General features: G+C 39.4%; 1 protein-coding gene across 8 annotated transcripts in view; it reads right to left on the bottom strand.

The window, feature by feature from the left end:
- The window catches only part of wwp2 (WW domain containing E3 ubiquitin protein ligase 2), a 119,836-nt gene that overhangs the window by 11,895 nt on the left and 84,621 nt on the right, over positions 1-23,320 (bottom strand). For all 8 annotated transcript variants that reach the window (XM_061977739.2, XM_061977742.2, XM_061977738.2 and 5 more), the window contains 7 exons: positions 18,740-18,818; positions 15,323-15,394; positions 14,037-14,125; positions 12,392-12,551; positions 6,648-6,781; positions 503-643; positions 308-428 (listed from right to left, as the gene is read on the bottom strand). In XM_061977739.2, the coding sequence (XP_061833723.1) occupies positions 308-428; positions 503-643; positions 6,648-6,781; positions 12,392-12,551; positions 14,037-14,125; positions 15,323-15,394; positions 18,740-18,818 (796 nt within the window). The remainder of the gene's footprint in view (positions 1-307; positions 429-502; positions 644-6,647; positions 6,782-12,391; positions 12,552-14,036; positions 14,126-15,322; positions 15,395-18,739; positions 18,819-23,320) is intronic.

The raw sequence follows: 23,320 nt of genomic DNA, 5'->3' as shown, positions 1-23,320 counted from the left end.
GCAGGTATTTATATACTTATGTAAGTAAATGTACATACATTTGTAGGTACATATGAAGGTACTTAAATACTTACAATGGTACTTATATGCTAACATAGGTACTTATTTGTTTATGTAGGTACTCGTATGCTTATGTAGATCCTTGTGTATGCACCTTTGTACATACTTGTGTACATACCTATGTACTTGGGTATGAACATCTATAAGTACTTGTGTATGTAGTTACTTCCGTAGGTACCTAAGTACTTGTGTAAATGTGAGTTAGTAATAAGTAGAGTACTAATGTAGCAGCATTTTTATGCGTCACCTCCAGCTCCTTCTCGTCAAAGTAGCGCAGCCACTCTAGAGGAACGACCTCGTTAAAGCCATCCAGGAAAGCTTTGGTTTGTTCCTCCACTCCACGTGTGAACCTCCAGTCTGTCAGCAAGCTGTTAACAGGACAAACAACACATTTTCACTGCATGTTTTGCTCTCAAAGCTAACTCAGCAGAAGTTGCTTCACCTGATGTACTCCTCCTTGTTTTCCTCACTGACAAGAATGTTCTCTCCATCATCCTTCAGCTGGTGAGTGGACACCTTGCCCAGGAGCTCCATGTCTTGTGCAAAATACAGTTCCACCCCACATTCCTCCAAGCTGTTCTCTCTGGACAGAAGAAGGACGCACTGATAAATATCCCTGTTGTTGGCCTCTTCCAACTGGCAAACAACAGCACTTATTTGACTAACAACTCTCTGCATTAAAAGTATAATATTTAATCTGAAAGAACAATACAGGAAAAGAAAAAGGAGCTAAACCAAAATGGACAGCTGAAGGAGAGCCACAAGGCTGACTACGCACAAATACAGGTAAGTACAAAACAGGAATACTAAACAGTGATAGATAATGGAACAAGAAACAAACAGTCCTACATATTCTTCCTAATCGATGCATCCGAAAAGTATTCACAGCGCTTCACTTTTTCTACAATTTGTCATGCTACAACCTTATTCCAAAGTGGAATAAATGTATTTTTGTCCTCAAAAATCGACAGACAATACCCCATGACAATGTGAAAACGTTTTTTGTTGTTGTGGCAAATGTATTAAAAATAAAAAACAAAAAAAAACATGTACATAAGTATACACAGACTATGCTCAATACTTTGTTGATGCACCTTTGGCAGCAATTACAGCCTCAAGTATTTTCGAATGTAATGCCACAAGCTTAGGACACCTATCGTTGGACAGTTTCGCCCATTCCTCCTAGCAGCACCTCTCCAGCTCCATCAAGTTGGATGAGAAGCGTTGGTTTTTACCCAGGATGTCTCTGCATATTGTTGCATTCAGCTCAGAGCTACAACATTCCTCTGTGGAGAGAGGAGAACCTTCCAGAAGGACAATCATCTCTGTAGCAATCCACCAATCAGGCCAGTATGGTATGGTGGCTAGACGGAAGCAAATTCTTAGTAAAAAGACCATGACAAACACATTTCTCTGGTCTGATGGGACAAAGAGAACTCGTTGGCATGAATGCCAGGCATCATGTTTGGAGGAAACCAGGCAGTGCTCATCACCAGGCAAATACCATCTCTACATGGTGATGGTATCATCATACTGTGGCGATGTTTTTCAATGGAAGGTACTGGGAGAATATTCACGATACAGGGGAAAATAATTACAGCAATGTACAGAGACATCCTGGATGAAAACCAACGCTTCTTATCCAACCTGATGGAGCTTGAAAGGTGTTGCAAAGAGGAATGGGGGGAACTGCCCAAAGATTGATGTGCCAAGCTTGTGGCATCGTATTTAAAACTTGAGACTTAAGACTGTAATTGCTGCCAAAGGTGCATCAACAAAGTATTGAGCAAAGGCTTTGAATACATATGTACATGTGATTTTTTGTTTTTAAAAAATATGCCCAAAAATAAAACTTTTGACATTGTCATTATTGGGTATTGTTGAATTTTGAGGACAAAAATGAATGTATTCCATTTTCGAATCAGGCTGCAAGTTTTACCATATGTGAGTTATTGTGTAGCAATATGGGTAAAACAACTAAAAAGTATGCTTCATTCACTAGCCGTGCTACAAAAAAATCAGTTATCATAATACATAATGTCGGCTTTAGAGTACATTCAATCTTTTTATTTATTTATTTATTGAATCAGAAAGATTAGATTAAGATTATCTTTTCTGCAAACAGCAAAAATTGTGCACAAAGCAAACTATAACCTGCTACCCAAGAATGTACACAAATTATCCTCAACAAAAGAGGAGAAATATAACCTCAGGGAAAATTTTAACTTATATAATGAGCTGCCACCTTAACGTGGTAGAGGAGTTTGCGTGTCCCAATGATCCTAGGAGCTATGTTGTCCGGGGGCTTCCATGCCCCCTGGTAGGGTCTCCCAAGACAAACAGGTCCTAGGTGAGGGATCAGACAAAGAGCAGCTCGAAGACTTCTATGGAAATGCAAGAACCGAGACTCAGATTTCCCTCGCCCGGACGCGGGTCACCGGGGCCCCCCTCCGGAGCCAGGCCCGGAGTTGGGGCACGATGGCGAGCGCCTGGTGGCCGGGCCTGTCCCCATGGGGCCCGGCCGGGCACAGCCCGAAGAGGCAACGTGGTTCCCCCCTCCAATGGGCTCACCACCCATAGCAGGGGCCATAGAGGTCGGGTGCAATGTGAGCTGGGCGGTAGCCGAAGGCAGGGCACTTGGCGGTCCGATCCTCGGCTACAGAAGCTAGCTCTTGGGACGTGGAACGTCACCTCGCTGGGGGGGAAGGAGCCTGAGCTAGTGCGCGAGGTAGAGAAGTTCCGGTTGGATATAGTCGGACTCACCTCGACGCACAGCAAGGGCTCTGGAACCAGTTCTCTCGAGAGGGGCTGGACTCTCTTCCACTCTGGCGTTGCCAGCAGTGAGAGGCGACGGGCTGGGGTGGCAATTCTTGTTGCCCCCCGGCTCAGAGCCTGCATGTTGGAGTTCAACCCGGTAGACGAGAGGGTAGCTTCCCTCCGCCTTCGGGTGGGGGGACGGGTCCTGACTGTTGTTTGCGCTTACGCGCCAAACAGCAGCTCAGAGTACCCACCCTTTTTGGATTCACTCGAGGGAGTACTTGAGAGTGCTCCCTCGGGTGGTTCCCTCGTTCTACTGGGGGACTTCAACGCTCATATTGGCAACGACAGTGAAACCTGGAGAGGCGTGATTGGGAAGAATGGCCGCCCGGATCTGAACCCAAGTGGTGTTTTGTTATTGGACTTTTGTGCCCGTCACGGATTGTCCATAACGAACACCATGTTCAAGCATAAGGGTGTCCATATGTGCACTTGGCACCAGGACACCCTAGGCCGCAGTTCTATGATCGACTTTGTAGTTGTGTCATCGGATTTGCGGCCTCATGTTTTGGACACTCGGGTGAAGAGAGGGGCGGAGCTTTCTACCGATCACCACCTGGTGGTGAGTTGGCTGCGATGGTGGGGGAGGATGCCGGACAGACCTGGCAGGCCCAAACGCATTGTGAGGGTTTGCTGGGAACGTCTGGCAGAGTCTCCTGTCAGAGAGAGTTTCAATTCCCACCTCCGGAAGAACTTTGAACATGTCACGAGGGAGGTGCTGGACATAGAGTCCGAGTGGACCATGTTCCGCACCTCTATTGTCGAGGCGGCTGATTGGAGCTGTGGCCGCAAGGTAGTTGGTGCCTGTCGTGGCGGTAATCCTAGAACCCGTTGGTGGACACCGGCGGTGAGGGATGCCGTCAAGCTGAAGAAGGAGTCCTATCGGGTTCTTTTGGCTCATGGGACTCCTGAGGCAGCGGACAGGTACCGACAGGCCAAGCGGTGTGCGGCTTCAGCGGTCGCGGAGGCAAAAACTCTGACATGGGAGGAGTTCGGGGAAGCCATGGAAAACGACTTCCGGACGGCTTCGAAGCGATTCTGGACCACCATCCGCCGCCTCAGGAAGGGGAAGCAGTGCACTACCAACACCGTGTATGGTGCGGATGGTGTTCTGCTGACCTCGACTGCGGAAGTTGTGGATCGGTGGAGGGAATACTTCGAAGACCTCCTCAATCCCACCAACACGTCTTCCTATGAGGAAGCAGTGCCTGGGGAATCTGTGGTGGGCTCTCCTATTTCTGGGGCTGAGGTAGTTAAAAAGCTCCTCGGTGGCAAGGCCCCGGGGGTGGATGAGATCCGCCCGGAGTTCCTTAAGGCTCTGGATGCTGTAGGGCTGTCTTGGTTGACAAGACTCTGCAGCATCGCGTGGACATCGGGGGCAGTACCTCTGGATTGGCAGACCGGGGTGGTGGTTCCTCTCTTTAAAAAGGGGAACCGGAGGGTGTGTTCTAACTATCGTGGGATCACACTCCTCAGCCTTCCCGGTAAGGTCTATTCAGGTGTACTGGAGAGGAGGCTACGCCGGATAGTCGAACCTCGGATTCAGGAGGAACAGTGTGGTTTTCGTCCTGGTCGTGGAACTGTGGACCAGCTCTATACTCTCGGCAGGGTCCTTGAGGGTGCATGGGAGTTTGCCTAACCAGTCTACATGTGCTTTGTGGACTTGGAGAAGGCATTCGACCGTGTCCCTCGGGAAGTCCTGTGGGGAGTGCTCAGAGAGTATGGGGTTTCGGACTGTCTGATTGTGGCGGTCCGCTCCCTGTATGATCAGTGTCAGAGCTTGGTTCGCATTGCCGGCAGTAAGTCGGACACGTTTCCGGTGAGGGTTGGACTCCGCCAAGGCTGCCCTTTGTCACCGATTCTGTTCATAACTTTTATGGACAGAATTTCTAGGCGCAGTCAAGGCGTTGAGGGTATCCGGTTTGGTGGCTGCAGGATTAGGTCTCTGCTTTTTGCAGATGATTTGGTCCTGATGGCTTCATCTGGCCAGGATCTTCAGCTCTCACTGGATCGGTTCGCAGCTGAGTGTGAAGCGACTGGGATGAGAATCAGCACCTCCAAGTCCGAGTCCATGGTTCTCGCCCGGAAAAGGGTGGAGTGCCATCTTCGGGTTGGGGAGGAGATCTTGCCCCAAGTGGAGGAGTTCAAGTACCTCGGAGTCTTGTTCACGAGTGAGGGAAGAGTGGATCGTGAGATCGACAGGCGGATCGGTGCGGCGTCTTCAGTAATGCGGACGCTGTATCGATCCGTTGTGGTGAAGAAGGAGCTGAGCCGGAAGGCAAAGCTCTCAATTTACCGGTCGATCTACGTTCCCATCCTCACCTATGGTCATGAGCTTTGGGTTATGACCGAAAGGACAAGATCACGGGTACAAGCGGCCGAAATGAGTTTCCTCCGCCGGGTGGCGGGGCTCTCCCTTAGAGATAGGGTGAGAAGCTCTGTCATCCGGGAGGAGCTTAAAGTAAAGCCGCTGCTCCTCCACATCGAGAGGAGCCAGATGAGGTGGTTCGGGCATCTGGTCAGGATGCCACCCGAGCGCCTCCCTAAGGAGGTGTTTAGGGCATGTCCGACCGGTAGGAGGCCACGAGGAAGACCCAGGACACGTTGGGAAGACTATGTCTCCCGGCTGGCCTGGGAACGCCTCGGGATCCCCCGGGAGGAGCTGGACGAAGTGGCTGGGGAGAGGGAAGTCTGGGCTTCCCTGCTTAGGCTGCTGCCCCCGCGACCCGACCTCGGATAAGCGGAAGAAGATGGATGGATGGATGGATGGATGGATAATTTGTATGCTCGTACAACACTTTAAACCTTTAGTATATCAGTTTGCGGAATCAAATTATGTAATGGATTATAAACAATGTACTAATATAGTCCAGTTTAAGAAAAAGTTATTAGAAACAAAGTACAAGTAAAAAGCAAAAAATTGGTCTTTTCTTGTATTTTAGTCATGTCCAAAATGTAAACATGGTGGGCTATAGGCTACTAGGAGCTAGCAGCTACAAAACAGCTAAGCAAACATTAGCACACGAGCTAGACATATGTAATAAGTGTTATTAATTTAACAATATTAGTCTAAATCAGCACACTATTTAAAATAAACAAAGCTCAAGTAATTACAGTTGTATATTACCTACACATACACAATCTCCAAGGCAGAAAAGTATTAGAACTTATCTAGTAACAAACACGCATGCATAATTCAATTTACTGCGTCAACAGCTCAACTTAATGAAATATTGTGACCATGAGTAATGCCAAAAAAAAACCAAATACCACTCCACTTCAACTTAAAAACAGCGCAAGTCCAGTCCAGTTAGTAATAAATAGGTTAGTTTTTCATACTTGCCATTGTTCTCGGTTAGACTAATTTCACATGATCTAACATTTTCTAACATTCCATGCTACAAAACTAAAACTAAAAATATGTATGAATTCTGCTGGCCTCTTTTTCGATCAATATCGATATCGTATCAAAGGTAAAAAAGTGGCATCGGGACACCCCTATTTAACCGTTTGTCGAATTGGTCCCAAAGGTTAGTTGATCAGTTTCTCTTTGTCCTGTGTTTTTAGTGTGAATATAATCACCATTTAGAATCATTCCTTTTTTTCAAACTGTCAAAAGTAGAAGGTATCAGTGATACTGACCCTGTATTAGTTAGTGTTAGAGCGATGCCCAAATGTGCAATATCGCCTACTTGATGTTCCTCTAAAATGTGTACAGTTCGTATTATGTTGTGGAAAATATAAATATAAATCAAGAATACAATACTTACTTTACCCATATGATCGAGTTGTAAAATTCAGGGTCTATGGACTCCAAGTCTTTGAGTGTAGGTTTTTTGTCCAGCATTCGCTTGTAGAACGGAAGTGTGAAGCCTGTGTCGATGAACTTGCCGTGGTAAAGAGCCTGCAGGGAGGATTTGTGTTACTGGATAAAGTTCCTAACTTGATATTGTAATAATAACCACGGATGACTAAAGGACTGAAAAAGGCATGTAACAAGAAGAATGCATAATATAGAACATTTATAATACAAACATCTATAGAGACAGAGAACAAGTACAACACATTACAAACATGTAAAAAAGAATATTGCAATCAGTTATTAGATAAGAAGAAAAACAACATGAGAGCAACATGGGGCATCTTAAAGAGTATCATTAAAAACGATGCTAAAAAGTATTATCCTCACCACTTTTTAGATGGAAATACAAATAATGATAATATGAACAAAGTAGTGGAGCACTTTAATAACTACTTCATAAATATTGGACCAAATCTAGAACAAAAAATACCAAATCCCGGGTCAACCGAGGACTCGAGTGACACAATAGACAGAAATCCTAATCTAATGTTTTTCAGCAATGTAACAAAAGAGGAAATAATCAAAAAAGTAAACAAATGCAAATCCAAAAATTCAACAGATTTTCATTGAATAAATATGAAAGCAATTAAAAAAAATTATCACAGAAATTGCAGAAAATTGTTGACCTGTTTCTTTACTGTCACAATTTCCTAAAATCATTGAAAATTATTCAACAAAAAACTGAACAAATTAATAAATAAAAGCGGAACACTCGCAGAGAATCAATACGATGACAGAGCGAATATTTCTTAATCGATGGCATTAATAGAATTAACAGAGGTCATTACCAATGCAATGGATAGAAAACAGTGTGCAGCAACAGCATTTATAGATCTAACAAAAGCATTTGACACAAAAAATCACAACATCTTAATAAATACATTAGAACGATATGCATCAGAGGGCTAGTCTTGAACTGGCTAAAAAAGCTACTTAACAACTGGGAAGCAATATGTGAAGCTAGGTGAATACTTGTCGAAGGCACTAAAAATAACGTGCACAGTATTCCAGCGATCAATACTCGGACCAACATTGTTTAATCTTCATATAAACAACATTTGTGAAGTTACAAGGTACCTAAGGTTGGTATTATTTGCAGATGACAGCATTTTGCTCAGGAGAGGACACACAGAAGCTAATATAAATGATGACAGAAGAAATTATTAAATTAAAAAGATGGTTTGACAAAAACAGATTCTTTTTATCGGACTAAAATGAAAATAATGCTATTCGGTAACAGTAGAAGAGAAAGTCAAACACAAACACAAATAGACGGAGTAGACATTGAAAGGGTAAAATAATTTTTGGATTATAAAGTCAACTCCAAATCTTCTATAAAAATATACAACAAAGTGGCAAGAAACATGAATAAAGCAAAATATGTTCTGAACCAAAAATCACTCCTTATTCTCTACTGCTCACTAGTTTTACTATATCAGAGTTATTGTGCAGAAATATGGGGACATAACTACAAAAACACCTTACAGTCACTAATTACGTTACAAAACAGGTCAATTAAGATCATACACAATGCTGGATATGGAGAACATACAAACCCTTTATTTCTTAAATCAATAATATTAAAATTCAATGATTTGGTGAATTTGCAAACAGCAAAAATAATACACAAAGCAAACTTTAATCTGCTACCCAAGAATGTACAATTCTCCTCAACAAAAACATTAGAAATATAACCTTAAAGGAAAAAATTCATTTAAAACATTTGTTTGTATGTACAACACTTAAGACATTTTGCATATCAGTATGTGGAATTAAAGTATGGAATTAAGTACCGTGAACAAAGTACCAATATTATCCACTTTAGGAAGCTGTTCAAACTGCAAGTGTTTGCAAAGTACAAGGAAAAATATTTGTAAATGTCTTGAACTTGAGGAAAAAAATATATTATTTATCTTCTAGTAACCTATAACGTAGTTATGAAGAAAACCCATGTATTTACACTTCACTGATTTGTAATGCGTGAAATGCTTGAATGTGTACAAGGCAAGGACATAGACTGAACATATGTGTTAGTAATTAATATTAAATGGAAAAGGGGTAGGAGTAAATAAGCGTAGCTTCTTCCTACTCCTTTTTGGACATGTAAAGAAAAAGTAAAAATATGATGCATCATTTGGAAATTGTAAGTATGTTCAAATAACCCAATCTGAATCTAAATAAAACATGTCAAAGTCTTCTCATGAGACTTTCATAGAGGCGAAATATGATAATAAAAAAAGGATGCTGTTCTGTAGCAGAGTTTTTTTTGCTCTCTGTTTATTTTGTGTGTGAATTATCGCCACTGTTTAAAAAGGAGTGTGGACTTCTTCAAGATCTAGTAGACTAGATGTCATGTTAATGCAATTAATTCTAAGATAAAATCTAAGAAACCTTTTGTTTTACTTTTGCTTTGACATATTCTTCATTTGTATTTTGTGGGTTCACTCGGAATTTAAACTTTTCGAAAGTCGAATAGCAAATAGTTAAGTTTTACATAAATGTTTTATTTTAGCACTATTTAGTTAATAAAGACACATTTATTTAAGAAAAGTAATAGTTAAAAAATCATAATGTACGTGTTATTTACATTTGTAATTCATGTAGTTCATTATTTTACATTCATTTTAGTAATACATTTACTTATGCAATAAAAAAACGGAGAGCCGTTCGGGAGCCGACGGAGTTGACTTTTGTTAGTGAGCCGAGTCGAAAGAGCCAATTCTTTGAAAAGAGTGTAACACCCCATCTAATGATGGGGTGTTACTAGGCTGTATTCAGTTGGATACACATGTGAAGATTTTGAACATCTTCAAATACTTTCGACATGTCATGTGTGCACTTTTCTTCTCCTCAATAGAAGGCAGCAAATAGTCTGTGGGCAGCAGAAAGGCAGATTTTCTCTGACATGCGGTAGGAAAATGGATGGATGGATGTTTTACTGCTGTGCAAGATAAGGTACAAAGAACGATTGTTATGCTGATTTAAACTCAGGTGGGTAGAGTATCCTACAATGTTCTCAAGTAGGAGTACTGTTACTTCAGAGTAATATACCTCAAGTAAAAATAAAAAGTATTCATCCAAATAATTACAAGAGTAAAAAAAAACCTACTCAAGTACTGAGTAACTGGTGAGTGACTTCTATTGTATTAGCCAAATTTTTATTGGTACTTGCAGCAGCGTAGTTGGTGTGTATGTGTGTGTTTGTCAGAAAGACACTACTACAGTATGTCCTACAAAAGAGGCACAATTTTGTCATTTATGACATTATAACAGGGCTAATGTTAGCATATGCACAGTTAAAACATAAAAAAAAAAACATACAACTTATTGCAACATGTTTTTTATAGCTGGAAGTGGAATTCTTGTCGACTGAAATGTGAACATTTCTACTGACATAGATGACAGCGCATGATATAAAGAGTATAGATATATATAAAGAGTTATGACGTCATGTCACTTGTGTCTCATGTTTCGCTCTAGTTTTCATGTGTTTTTTACCTTATTATTTGTGGCCCTTTTGTATCTGCAGTTCAATCACATAAATTCCCCATTGTTGGATGAATAAAGTCTATTCTATCCTATCCTAACCTATTGGTGAAACAGATTCATGTGACAGAAGTCTCTTTAACAAGCCAAATAAATACCTCTTTGCAAGCAGTAATCAATAGATTATAAATAAATATGATATAAATAAATGTAACAACATAATGAAAGTCAATGTAACAAAGTAGAAGAAGTGTTTCTTCTACACAAAAATACTGAAGTAAAAGTAAAAAGTATGTTGCATTAAAACTACTCTGACAAGTAAAATGTACCCCAAGAGTTACTTAAGGGACTAAATGTAGCAAGTTACTACCCACCTCTGTTCACATCACCATATTATTTTTTATTTTACTTAACAAGCTGCATCACAAATGCCGTGATTTTACTCAAGGACTATGGCATGATTAAGGCTTGAATGTAAAAATGTAATTCAGTAAAGACATGTTCTTGTGATGATAGGCTCCAGCTAAACCGCAACACTAATGATAATAGGCGGTCGGCATGGAAATCAAAACCCCCCCCAATGTATCAATTCCTTGGAATTGCTTTCCATTTTTTCTAGGGGTTCTCTGAACGGTTCTTCCGGGTGGGGATGACGTCATTACTTAAAACGGCGGCGCCTGGTCGGAACAAACACTAATATTTTACAAAAATAGATTGCAATAGCGCCACTTGTAATAATTATAGGGCTGCTATTTAATGAAGAGGAAGACATACGAGCAATATGTTGAAACATTTGAACACACAAAATGCAACAATTATAAAAGAAAAGTTTCATTTTTGAACCACTCCAATCCCATACCAGGCAGCAATAACGCTAGCACGTCATCAGGTATTAACTCACTGCCTATCATGTTATTGCGCTATTATTTGATAAATAGAAACAAATGCCTTCTCATTTTGCTGAACATGACAAGGGAAAGATTCTGATTTGCTGCGAGGCAGGCAGTGCTCACTCCAGTTCATGTCTGCTGCAAGACAAATGTCACAGAGCAGCGACTAAGTTTGTGGTCAAAATCTTGCATCGATTTGCTACAGCAATGCTGCTCATTTTTGATAAGTGAATTGTAGTCATAGAAATGTTGCATGTTTTCCCCCCACTAGATCTTCTATCAGTCATTATATCATGTACAGGTCCATTCACATCAGCAATTAACTTCAAATGTGAAACTAATATGTGATATGAAATCATTACATGCAAAGTGAGGTATGTCAAGCCTTTATCATCAACCCCACATTTTCTGAGATTTTTAATTCAAGGTTTTCATAAACTGTGAGCCATAATCATCAAAATTAAAACAAATAAAGGCATGACATATCTCATTTTGCATGTAATAAGTTAATATCACATGTTACTAAATATTACATTCTTGTGTAATTTCCACATGGTTTATTTTGTTAAATTCTACAGAATAATATTTGTTACATTTATTTTCTAAAAGTTACCTTTTTTTCTTCTATGCTACATATGTGACCTCAGAACATGACCTTTGTAAGGTCATGTTGCCTCTAAACTAAACAAATTGAGGCTAATCTACCTTTTTTTCTCTTTCCAAATAAGAATCGATAAGAGAACCGTTAAGAACCCGAATTGCTGAGGAGAATTGAAAGTGGAATCGGAACCGGAAAAATAGTATCAATTCCCATACCAAATAGGCGGTATAGTTAGTGTGATTTAATATCACAATCTTCGTCCCAGAACCAATCTTCACTGTGATTCATCTTGTAAAAAGGCAACAACATGTCAGAGAAACAACATGTCAGAGAAAAGTTTATTTTCTGCCTCCCACTGGTCACTGATTGAATCCCTGAAGGTTGTCAGACACTCCCAGGTTGAGTTGACTCCACTGTCCTGGTTCAATCACGAGCGAGACTACTTTGGCATCGATCAATAATAACTTTTATTTTGTCTTTATTACGTGCATGAATGTATTATGCAGTTTTTGACTTGGTTGATAATTTTCAGTCTTACAATTGATTTCTAAGAAGAACAGAAAAAAGCCTTTGGAAGTTTCATTAAGACAATAATAGTAATAATAATACAAAAATGGAAGCACAAAGACAAAGTGAAGTACAAACCATACCTTAGTATGTCAAATTCCAACTCACCATTGCTATAAAGCGTCCGATGAAACGGAAGTACATGAGATGGTCAGGGTTAATGGAGGAAGCTGGGTTGATCTGCAGACAGTAGTTGTTCTTCCCAGCATACTCAAACAGACAGTACATGGGATTCAAAACTTCGTGGGACAGCAGGAAGAACCACTCCCTGAAGAGCAACGGTACACAAGCATTAGGAATTATAGTCCTGACTAGGCGTCAGCAACCCAAAATGATGAAAGAGCCATACTTGACCCAAACAACAAAACACAAATCTGTCTGGAGCCGCAAAAAATTAAAAGCCTCATAATGAAGGCAACACATGTGGAAATGTCTATATTGTAGCGGACACTAGGACCCAGGTCTCACACCAATGTCCTCAGGTAGGAGCGTGGCTTAATTGTTTCAGGTGCGCAATATAAAGACGCCTTTAAGTGCTTCTTAAAGAGCATTCTCATGTTGGCTGTCTTTGAATAAAGACTGCAAAAAAACAGCAACTATGTGTTTGTTGCATTTTGTGGCAGACTCACTACCACAGTTTTTGCCGAGCGAACCTGTCTCATGGTTCGACCAGAAGGCCTCTTCAATGAGGGAAGTGTAGTTGACGACGACACCAAATACTTCCTGGTCCGTCGCCTTCCTTAGACAGCAAGCGACAAGGTGGGCGATGAAAGTTGTTGTGCGCGCCCCCGACAACAGGGGGGGGATGATGTCAACACGCCCCTAGCCACGCCCCCACCGCAACATGTATCTTGGCAATCGAGGGGAAACCCTGTTTAAGTTAATGTAGTTATTTGGCACTAAAACAAACTATTGAACAATTTATTTTCCATTAATTTTTTTTGTATAAAACATGCATCTAAATAAATTCAAGTTTGAGTTTAATAATATAAGAATTGTTTCACACTAATAAAAAGTGTGAAAAGAAAAGTGACAAAATGTGAGCAGTGGTTACCTAACATAGGGCAAGCAAAATTGAGATTCAGGGAGGTCATAATTTAAAACACAACAACATCATCATGACATTACATGTAACTTATACAAGACAAATATACTATACTACAAATATACTATAGGACCCAATTATATGTGTTTAAAAAATAAACCTATTTTATGGTTACTTGTTGACATGAATGACATCTTCAACAAAAACAGAGCGATTGGTTTGCAGATTGAGTTCAGACATACAACAACACGTTGAAGTACAACAAATACAGAGAACATGAAGGAATACAACAAAGCAAAATCAAACAGACAGGGACTGAAATAGTCTAAGGATGGAAGAGAGCCAATGGTCCCACCACCAACATCAACAACAGTGAAAGTCCTTCCCTGCACCGTAACTTAAAAGAGGTAGAGAAGGTATGGACTGACGAGCAGACGCAGACACCTCCCAACATCCCGTCCGTGGTTCTACCCTGTGGTAGAACAGCATAATGTCACCTACCATAGGGTAAAACCACTGACGTGACATAGGAGACAAACAACGCAAAACCAAGCAGAAAAAATGTAACATCAGCAACAGAAAAATGAAATGAACACAGATTATTATGGGGAAATAGAAGAGTAAATATTAGACTTCACAATATCAATATAACACACAACACTCTGAAATTAAACACATTTTATTAAACACCACACAATGAACTCTTACCTGGCTATTCCACCATAGTCCAGTCCCTCCTCCCCTCTCATGATGATGTAGAGTCTGCGGCGAAGATCATACGGCTTCACATTCATGATCTGAAAAAACGGCCCAACAGTAAGAGCAAAGGAATGGAGCGAATGGGTAAAATTGTGTGCCATTTAAATGTGGGATTGTTTGCAAAGTGTGAATGTATACGAGAGCAGAAATATTCATGAAATTACAAGTAACTACATGCATGCAGCACAGCAGCTCAGATAAGACCAGGCTTTGATGCAAAGCTGACTGTGTTTTAGTTTATGAAGCAGCGAGGATCTGTGTGACAAAAAGCAAGCTGACTAAATAATGCAGAAAAATTATTATATCAGTTTGGTAAACTTTGTTTTCATGTTTCGCTGTAATGTTGGTTGCTTATTGATTTTAACTGATTGCTAAATGTGCAGGAGGTGGAAACATCTGAATCAAAGAAAAAAATCGATTCACACCAGAAATGCAATTTTAACTTATTTCAATTCTAAATCGATTCACAATTTTCAAGCATTAAGTGTGAATGGTTGTCTGTCTATCTGTGTTGGCCCTGCGAGGAGGTGGCAACTTGTCCAGGGTGTACCCTGCCTTCCGCCTGAGCGCAGCTGGGGTAGGCTCTAGCACCCCCTGCGACCCCGAAAAGGACAAGCGAAAGTGAATGGATAGATGGATGGTTGAAATGTTTTTTTAAAGAATCAGTTTTTAAAAATATATTTTTAAGCCATTTCTGCGCTTACTTGCTGCACGCATACGTCAGCAGAGAAAAGAGGAGCATTTGTAACCTGTAACTGGTTTTGAAAGGGTCTTATAAAAATACACATACCAAATATTAAATTGCGAGAATAAGTCTGAATCAAGAATCGATTCTGAATCAAATTGTGACTGCAAGAATCAGAATCAAATCGAATGGTGAGTTTTTGTAAGATTCAAATCCCGAGTAGATAAACATCTGAATCAAAGAGTAAGGACATCATCTAAATCCCAGTAAGTTGTAAAGACTCGTCCAAGAAAGAAATACTGGCCCAGACTTCACATACAAAGTTATCTTTATGTACCGGCACATTCATGTATATTCATGTACATTTAGGGTGCATCATCAGGAAAAACCCTGTCAAATTCTAGTTTATGCACTACAGTTGTAACACTTAAAGCATGCAAAAAAACTGTGAGATGTTAAAAAAGTACCGGTAGTCATGAAAAGAAAAGGTATTATGTTTTTGATGTCCAAATAAGGTGACTGCAGTGAGAAGGGTGGGAGTGATCAAAACCTGCTGAAATGAGTCCTCAAACAGCGTCTGTCTTGAAACTGAGATCTTCACGTGGCTTGGCAAAGCATTGGACTGACAAAACAAAAGCAAACAATAAAACATACTGTCAAAGAAACAGTGATATCATTTGAATCCATGTCCAATAACCAATAAACTGCTCTCCACATCCACTAATGATGGGACGACTTATGTATTTGTTGTTTTCAGAAAAAGCTGAGCACACAATTTATTATCAACCTTTAAAACGTGCATCATACCAGTATCCACAATCTGGCCTACTAAAAGTCCCAAGTTTAAAAATAAATATTATTATTATTGTTTTTAATCTGTTCTGTTCAGCCGCTCAAATAACATTTTTGACGTAGGTGCCCATATCTGCTGTACAGGTACAAGAGAGAAGTGTGGGATACTTATCTTGTTAGCTTAGTTGTATTTGACTTTATTAAGTGTTTGGATATATTTAGTGTTTGGTGTAGCCCGACCAAAGCAGGAAGGAAAAAAGAAGAAATAAGGAAAAAAAGAAAAAAAAGAAGACATAGGTAAATTGTGGAGACAAGATATACATACACATATACATAACATATACATATGCATATATATATATATATATATATATATATATATATATATATATATATATATATATATATATATATATATATACATACATATAAATATATATGTATACACATATACCATTCTCCCTTTTCTGTGTACACACTGTTTCTGTGTGCGTTGCCGAACATGCACGTAAAACAAGCAATGCCACAACATGACGATGGAGCGCCGTCATGCCAGTTATAAAAACAAAAAAGTGAACCACTATTTTTTAGAGGCAGTATACTACTGTTTATGATTCATTAATACCGCAGTACTTAATTAGTATCGGTATACTGTACAATCCTATCATATATACATACATACACGCACATTGCGCACACACACATAATATATATACATATATACCTATAATATACACATATGTACATATATATATTCACACATATACATACAAACGGACATGCATACATGTACATATATACATACATATTATACAGTATATGTACATATACACACATACATAAATACATATACTGTATACATACATACATACATACATATATATACACTCTAGGGTAGTATGGTATACCAGTACTGTTTTTTATCCACATGCTGCTGTGCGGCGGTGACAACAGAGCCGAGGCGCATGATGTTGGATGTGTCAAAACGCACACACAAAGCGCATACAAGCAATAACATTATAGAAAGAAAGAATGGCAAAAAAATGGCAATTCTACTGGTTCATAAAGAGGGTGACTGAAGCGCAATATGGAGGTATTTGGGCTTCAAAACTAACGATAAAGGTGGCGCTTTAAACAGGGAGGTGCCGCGCTGCAATTGCTGATTTAAAATATGCCGCGCCAAATGTGGCAATTTTTGGGTAAGCATTTAGATCTGCACAAGGAGTTATAAATAGTGACAGGTAATAATGTAGTTGTTACACCTTTCCAGCTGTTCGGCTGCCATGCAGACCATAGTCGAGGAGCACAGGGCAGACGTTCCCTCAAGGACCGATGTTTTCGTCGGGGCTAACACCCTTCATTATTCCCAGCAATTGATCTGCTAAGCTCCACTTTCGGGTCAGAATGACAAGGCTACCGATTCGTGACAATCGCTTTACTATTAGTTTTGCAGGACACAACCGGACCCGTTCATCACTCTATTGCGCAATGCAGGCACTACCTCTCTTTCTCTTTACTCGCCCACTCACTCACTGACATCACTCAGCCAACACATTGCCATTCTCGCAAACACACATAAACTACTCTCATAAATTAACCAACTTCCGTTGTGCACATACAGATACATAGACACGCACACGGCTGCTTGGCTTGATGCCAAATATTCGCGCAGTTAAAACCGCCGAGTTAGCGATAACTAATGCAAGTAAAATGATTTAATTTTGTTACAAATTCCTACAATTTGTGTTTTACCTTTAAAAATGTGTGTTTTACCTGCTACATGACTTATCTGTGTACTATTATCCATAGATTTGTTTTTAGTACTTACTAATAATTTTATTTTTCTTAAAGCACAGACCAGGAGGGGAAATCATAAATCATTAAGCATTTAACATAATATCCATAAATATTTTTATTCTATTCTAACCTAATTCTTGATTATGGGAGACTAAATGTAATATGGAAAATTGTAAGTTGTTCTTTGAGTGCAACTAGGAAATCCCAATGTGTTTAATGCCTTTTCATTTTTAACTATATAAAATTGTTCGAGTGTAATAGGAAACATATGTTTAACGTATTGTAACATTTTATGTTAAGGGAAGTCAATGTCTTTTCTAAAACTAATTTGTACTGCAGATATGGGCATTTACATCAACAGTATAATTGGCTTGAGTGCCTGGACAGGACAGATTCAAAAAAAATAATAATAATAAATTAAAAAAAACTTTTTTAAAGACAATCTTGCATTCCTTCATTCTTCCTCTGAATCATCCGTTCGAAATTTGCGCAACTGATGACGTTTTCCCAAAATGTGATATCAGCCGATATCTCCATATAAGGTAGAGGTTTACCCGAATAGCTTTGTAGTCAATAGGCTCTCTTTTCTCTATCCTTTTTTTGTGGGGCTGACTGGCTCGTACATGCACATGCATCCGTTGCTGATACCATTTCTAGTACGCAGTAGCATATAGTTCTAACCTACATCTGTCAGTAGACTCTATCTGGAAGCGCTAAAAGCTACAACATACAACATGGCTGACAGGGAGAAGACTAACTCTAAGTCTAAGTGGAGGCGCGTACATAAGACCGCCCACAGAACAGCGCATCCTGAAGAGACGGTCAGAAAGTGGTTTGAAGATGGTCTGTAAAACAATCTATGCAAAATTTGGACCAGAGAACCACCATTACATGTTATGTAGACTACAAGGAAATGTATAGACGAAAATCATAATATGACCCCTTAAATGAGCGAAAATAGATGTACTTTTTTTTTGTCTTTACATTTGCTCAAACTATTTTGTTGATCAATCAATCAATCAATTAATGTTTATTTATATAGCCCTAAATCACAAGTGTCTCAAAGGGCTGCACAAGCCACAACGACATCCTCGGTACAGAGCCCACATAAGGTGATATGGTTACATTGTCCTATTTTGTTGTATGTTGATCATATTTTTTGTCTGCCTAAAATCTTTTTTCTGTGTTGAATTCTGATTATATTGGTGACCAACCAATTCAAGACAGAATCATTCAATATTTCCAGGAAGAACGAATGGATGCCAAAGTTTGCAGTATTTTTCTGAGGTGTAAACATTTGAACATATTCTTAGAGTTGTCAACAAATACAACATTTTCATAGTTTGAGAACAAGCATAGATCAATGGTGCACTCTTACATGGCACAGGAAACGGAACTGGTGGTACTTCCACCTAAAGCTGCGATCATAGGCGCCTGGTGAACCGCCCTGCCGTGACCTGCACAAACACAAGAAGAGGAGGAAAGAAAATGTTCAGATTACAGATGTCATCTGTGATCAACACATTAAAAATCTTTTAAAGGGGTCATATTACGAAAAACACACTTTCTTCTGTCTGTTTGCACCTGTTTTTGTGTATTTGGGATCCCGATAATGTGAATTCAAACCATAGCGACGTTGGAGATATGTGTTTAATGACAATAAAGTGACTGTGTGTACAATCCCCGTTTCAATATGAGTTGGGAAATTGTGTTAGATGTAAATATAAACAGAATACAATGATTTGCAAATCCTTTTCAACCCATATTCAATTGAATGCACTACAAAGACAAGATATTTGATGTTCAAACTCATTAACTTTATTTTTTTTTTGCAAATAATAATTAACTTAGAATTTCATGGCTGCAACACGTGCCAAAGTAGTTGGGAAAGGGCATGTTCACCACTGTGTTACATCACCTTTTCTTTGAACAACACTCAATAAACGATTGGGAACTGAGGAAACTAATTGTTGAAGCTTTGAAAGTGGAATTCTTTCCCATTCTTGTTTTAAGTAGAGCTTCAGTCTTTCAACAGTCCGGGGTCTCCGCTGTCGTATTTTACGCTTCATAATGCGCCACACTTTTTCGATGGGAGACAGGTCTGGACTACAGACGTGCCAGGAAAGTACCCACAGTCTTTTTTTACGAAGCCACGCTGTTGTAACACGTGCTGAATGTGGCCTGGCATTGTCTTGCTGAAATAAGCGGCGCTTATATGGCAGCATATGTTGTTCCAAAACCTGTATGTACCTTTCAGCATTAATGGTGCCTTCACAGACGTGTAAGTTACCCATGCCTTGGGCACTAATGCACCCCCATACCACCACAGATGCTGGATTTTGAATTTTGCGTCGATAACAGTCTGGATGGTTCGCTTCCCCTTTGGTCCAGATGACACGATGTTGAATATTTCCAAAAACTATTTGAAATGTGGACTCGTCAGACCACAGAACACTTTTCCACTTTGCATGAGTCCATCTTAGATGATCTCGGGCCCAGAGAAGCCGGCGGCATTTCTGGATGTTGTTGATAAATGGCTTTCGCTTTGCATAGTAGAGCTTTAACTTGCACTTACAGATGTAGCGACCAACTGTATTTAGTGACAGTGGTTTTCTGAAGTGTTCCTGAGCCCATGTGGTGATATCCTTTAGAGATTGATGTCGGTTTTTGATACAGTGCCATCTGAGGGATCGAAGGTCACGGTCATTCAATGTTGGTTTCCGGCCATGCCGCTTACGTGGAATGATTTCTCCAGATTCCCTGAACCTTTTGATGATATTATGGACCGTAGATGTTGAAATCCCTAAATTTCTTGCAATTGCACTTTGAGAAACGTTGTTCTTAAACTGTTTGACTATTTGCTCACGCAGTTGTGGACAAAAGGGGTGTACCTCGCCCCATCCTTCCTTGTGAAAGACTGAGCATTTTTGGGAAGCTGTTTTTATACCCAATCAGGGCACCCACCTGTTCCCAATTAGCCTGCACACCTGTGGGATGTTCCAAATAAGTGTTTGGTGAGCATTCCTCAACTTTATCAGTATTTATTGCCACTTTTCCCATCTTCTTTGTCACGTGTTGCTGGCATCAAATTCTAAAGTTAATGATCATTTTCAAAAAAAAAAAGTTTATCATTTTGAACATCAAATATGTTGTCTTTGTAGCATATTCAACTGAATATGGGTTGAAAATGATTTGCAAATCATTATACAGTATTCCGTTTATATTTACATCCAACACAATTTCCCAACTCATATGGAAATGGGGTTTGTACAAATCTTCTCTGAAGACAACTGTTTTACAAACCTCCAACAATACACAGAAGCATTTTCCATAAAATCTATCCATCTTCTATACCAGTATCCTCACAAGGGTCCGATGACTTCTGGCGAGAGGCAGGGTACACCTTCATTAGACTGGTCGCCAGCCAATCGCAAGCATTTTTCCCCCAAAAAAACATTTGATAGAGGGGTTAGTGCCTACTACATATGGTAATGGTGGATATAATAAAGTCTAATAACAGTAGATTGACAATTTATAATATGTTGGCAATGTAGCATTGATTGTAGTTTCCTGTTGTTTAAGTAAACATGCTACATATAAAGCTAACAAAGAGGAGTTACTTTTCCAATTTGTCAAGTAGGGCTGCAGCAATCCATTTTTTAGTAATCTATCAATTACCTTGTTTGACTAAACGAGTAATCGGATTGAACATACTGTATAGCATCAATGCATAATTTAGGGAAAATAGTTGATATAAACACAATGTTTTCTGCTTGCCATAACCTTCATTCTTTTTTTCTTCTAATAAATACACATAATCAACATTAAAATTGTACTTTTCACATGTGCATTGATCAAAGAATAAAACATGTATAAAATAAAGTTTATGCTGTTTCCCGCCACACAGGTTATGGCACACACACACACACCACCTCTCATGCCTCATAAGATTTAAATGTCCAGATTTTATGAATTTTTATTATTTACACTCAAATGAGTAAATGAATTCAAAGCTTTTTTTCTGACCAAATTAATCTATTGATTAATCGTTGCAGCCCTACAACAAACACTCACCCCACACCTACCTCTCCTTAAGAAGTTCTAGAAATTCATCAAATGCAGGAAATGACAGCAAATCAGATCCTCAAAGGGGAGAAGTTGTTGGTAAAATCAGGGACTTAAGAATGTTATACCAGGGCCCCAAGCTTTTGTAAAGTTTAAAGATTTGTTTTCATTCATTTAAATGTGCAAGTTATTTAAAAACATCACAGATGCCAGTATAAAATATTTATATTACTACTTAATAAGTAGTCCAAATAAGTTTATTAGGTCTTTTATTATGCAATTTTCTATTCTTATTGCCAGACCCGTGTTTATTTCTGTACCTGACAGTTCAATCAATCAATCGATGTTTATTTATATAGCCCTAAATCACGAGTGTCTCAAAGGGTTGTAGTTTCAGTTTCAGCTACAGCTGTGGCTTTCCTCAGAGGTGAGATGCAAAATTCCCAACAAAAGTGCTGTTCCCCTTTACCAATGTACCTTTAGAAGCAGTTGAATTTAAAACACAATTTTAAATAAGATATATAAGTAGGGGCTCCTCAAAATGTGCACAATCTTTAGGCAGCACTTTTGGAATTTGCTGATGTGTTGTTGCCAATACTGGAAGAGTGTAACGTTACACAACCATAATCACATTTGTACATACAGTGGTTTTAAGGTCAAGGTTAGTTTGGTTATTTTAGTAATGTAAACTGATGCAGACAAGTACAACAGTAAATGTTTGAAAATGTTATTTGTGGTTGAAATGCAGTAATAATAAGTTTTCGTGAAGGCCAGGTGTTGTCAAACAGGAGACTTTTACCAAGGACGATAGTTTTCCGGCTCTGGCTTATACTTGGCACTATCGCTAGACATAACTCCTGCTTGCCAAAGGTTGGGCTGCTCTGTATACATTTCCTCTGATAAACATTCACCTTTCGTGTGCACTGTGTAAAATTGGCACAACTCTACACTGAACCAAAAGTATTCAACCAAATTCAGATTGGGAATCCATGTACCGTTAGACATGTTGTTGCAAAGGGATCACAAGAAACTGTGACTGGCAAATAAATACGAAGATTCAAAGGTTAAGGTACAAAGAAACCATTGTACTTCAGTGCTGTCGTATGTAGGGATAGGAATCGAAAACTTCTTCTGGTTGAGAACCAGCTCCAAGTTTGTTTGTTATCGATTCTTGGTTATCATTTACCAGTTTTGTTATTAGTTCCCTTATCGATTCTTGTAGGCGTGCGTGATGTCACCATGCACGGTGCGGAAACGGCACAAACACTGGGGAGTTATTCACGAGAAAGAATAAGAGCAACTTACAATACTTGCAAAGTGAATATTTCATAAAAAATAAGAAATACTACCAGAAACAATAGCACACACAGAATGTGTTATCTTTGAATGAATGACGCCTTTTTGAACCCTTCAGCCATAAGTGAATCTTCACCAGCAGCAGAGCGGTAACATAGCTTGTTGTCTGCTGTTAATATTACAGGTAACTAAATAACTTACTAACTAGCTAAAACGTTAACTAATACTGCCTGTCATGTTAGTGCTTCATTGTAAAAGCTGGTATTATTGACTGTAAACATGAACGTTTCTCATGCATAACATTTGCTTATTAACATGATGAGACAGCGTTTGTTTGGCTCAGAGGCTGCACACCTCCTCCCTGTCTGACAATTAGTCAGAAAGATTGTGTATGCTTCCCGAAAAAGAAGATATGCTTATTTTTCTGCAAAATAATAGCTCATGTTCATAAGTGCTAATTGCAGAATTACACAATGCAAAGTTCCATTGGATTTGACTTGGTTGTATTTGTTCCTCGCTGACGTAGTTTTACTTAGCGGATTAGGGTGCACCGAATTATAAGGCGCACTGTCGATGAACGGGTCCATTCATTCATACA

The sequence above is a fragment of the Nerophis lumbriciformis genome, linkage group LG18 (genome assembly GCF_033978685.3).
Source record: "Nerophis lumbriciformis linkage group LG18, RoL_Nlum_v2.1, whole genome shotgun sequence".
Classification (NCBI taxonomy): domain Eukaryota; kingdom Metazoa; phylum Chordata; class Actinopteri; order Syngnathiformes; family Syngnathidae; genus Nerophis; species Nerophis lumbriciformis.
The sequence above is the reverse complement of the archived record's forward strand: the minus strand, read 5'-3'. Positions and strand labels throughout refer to the sequence as shown.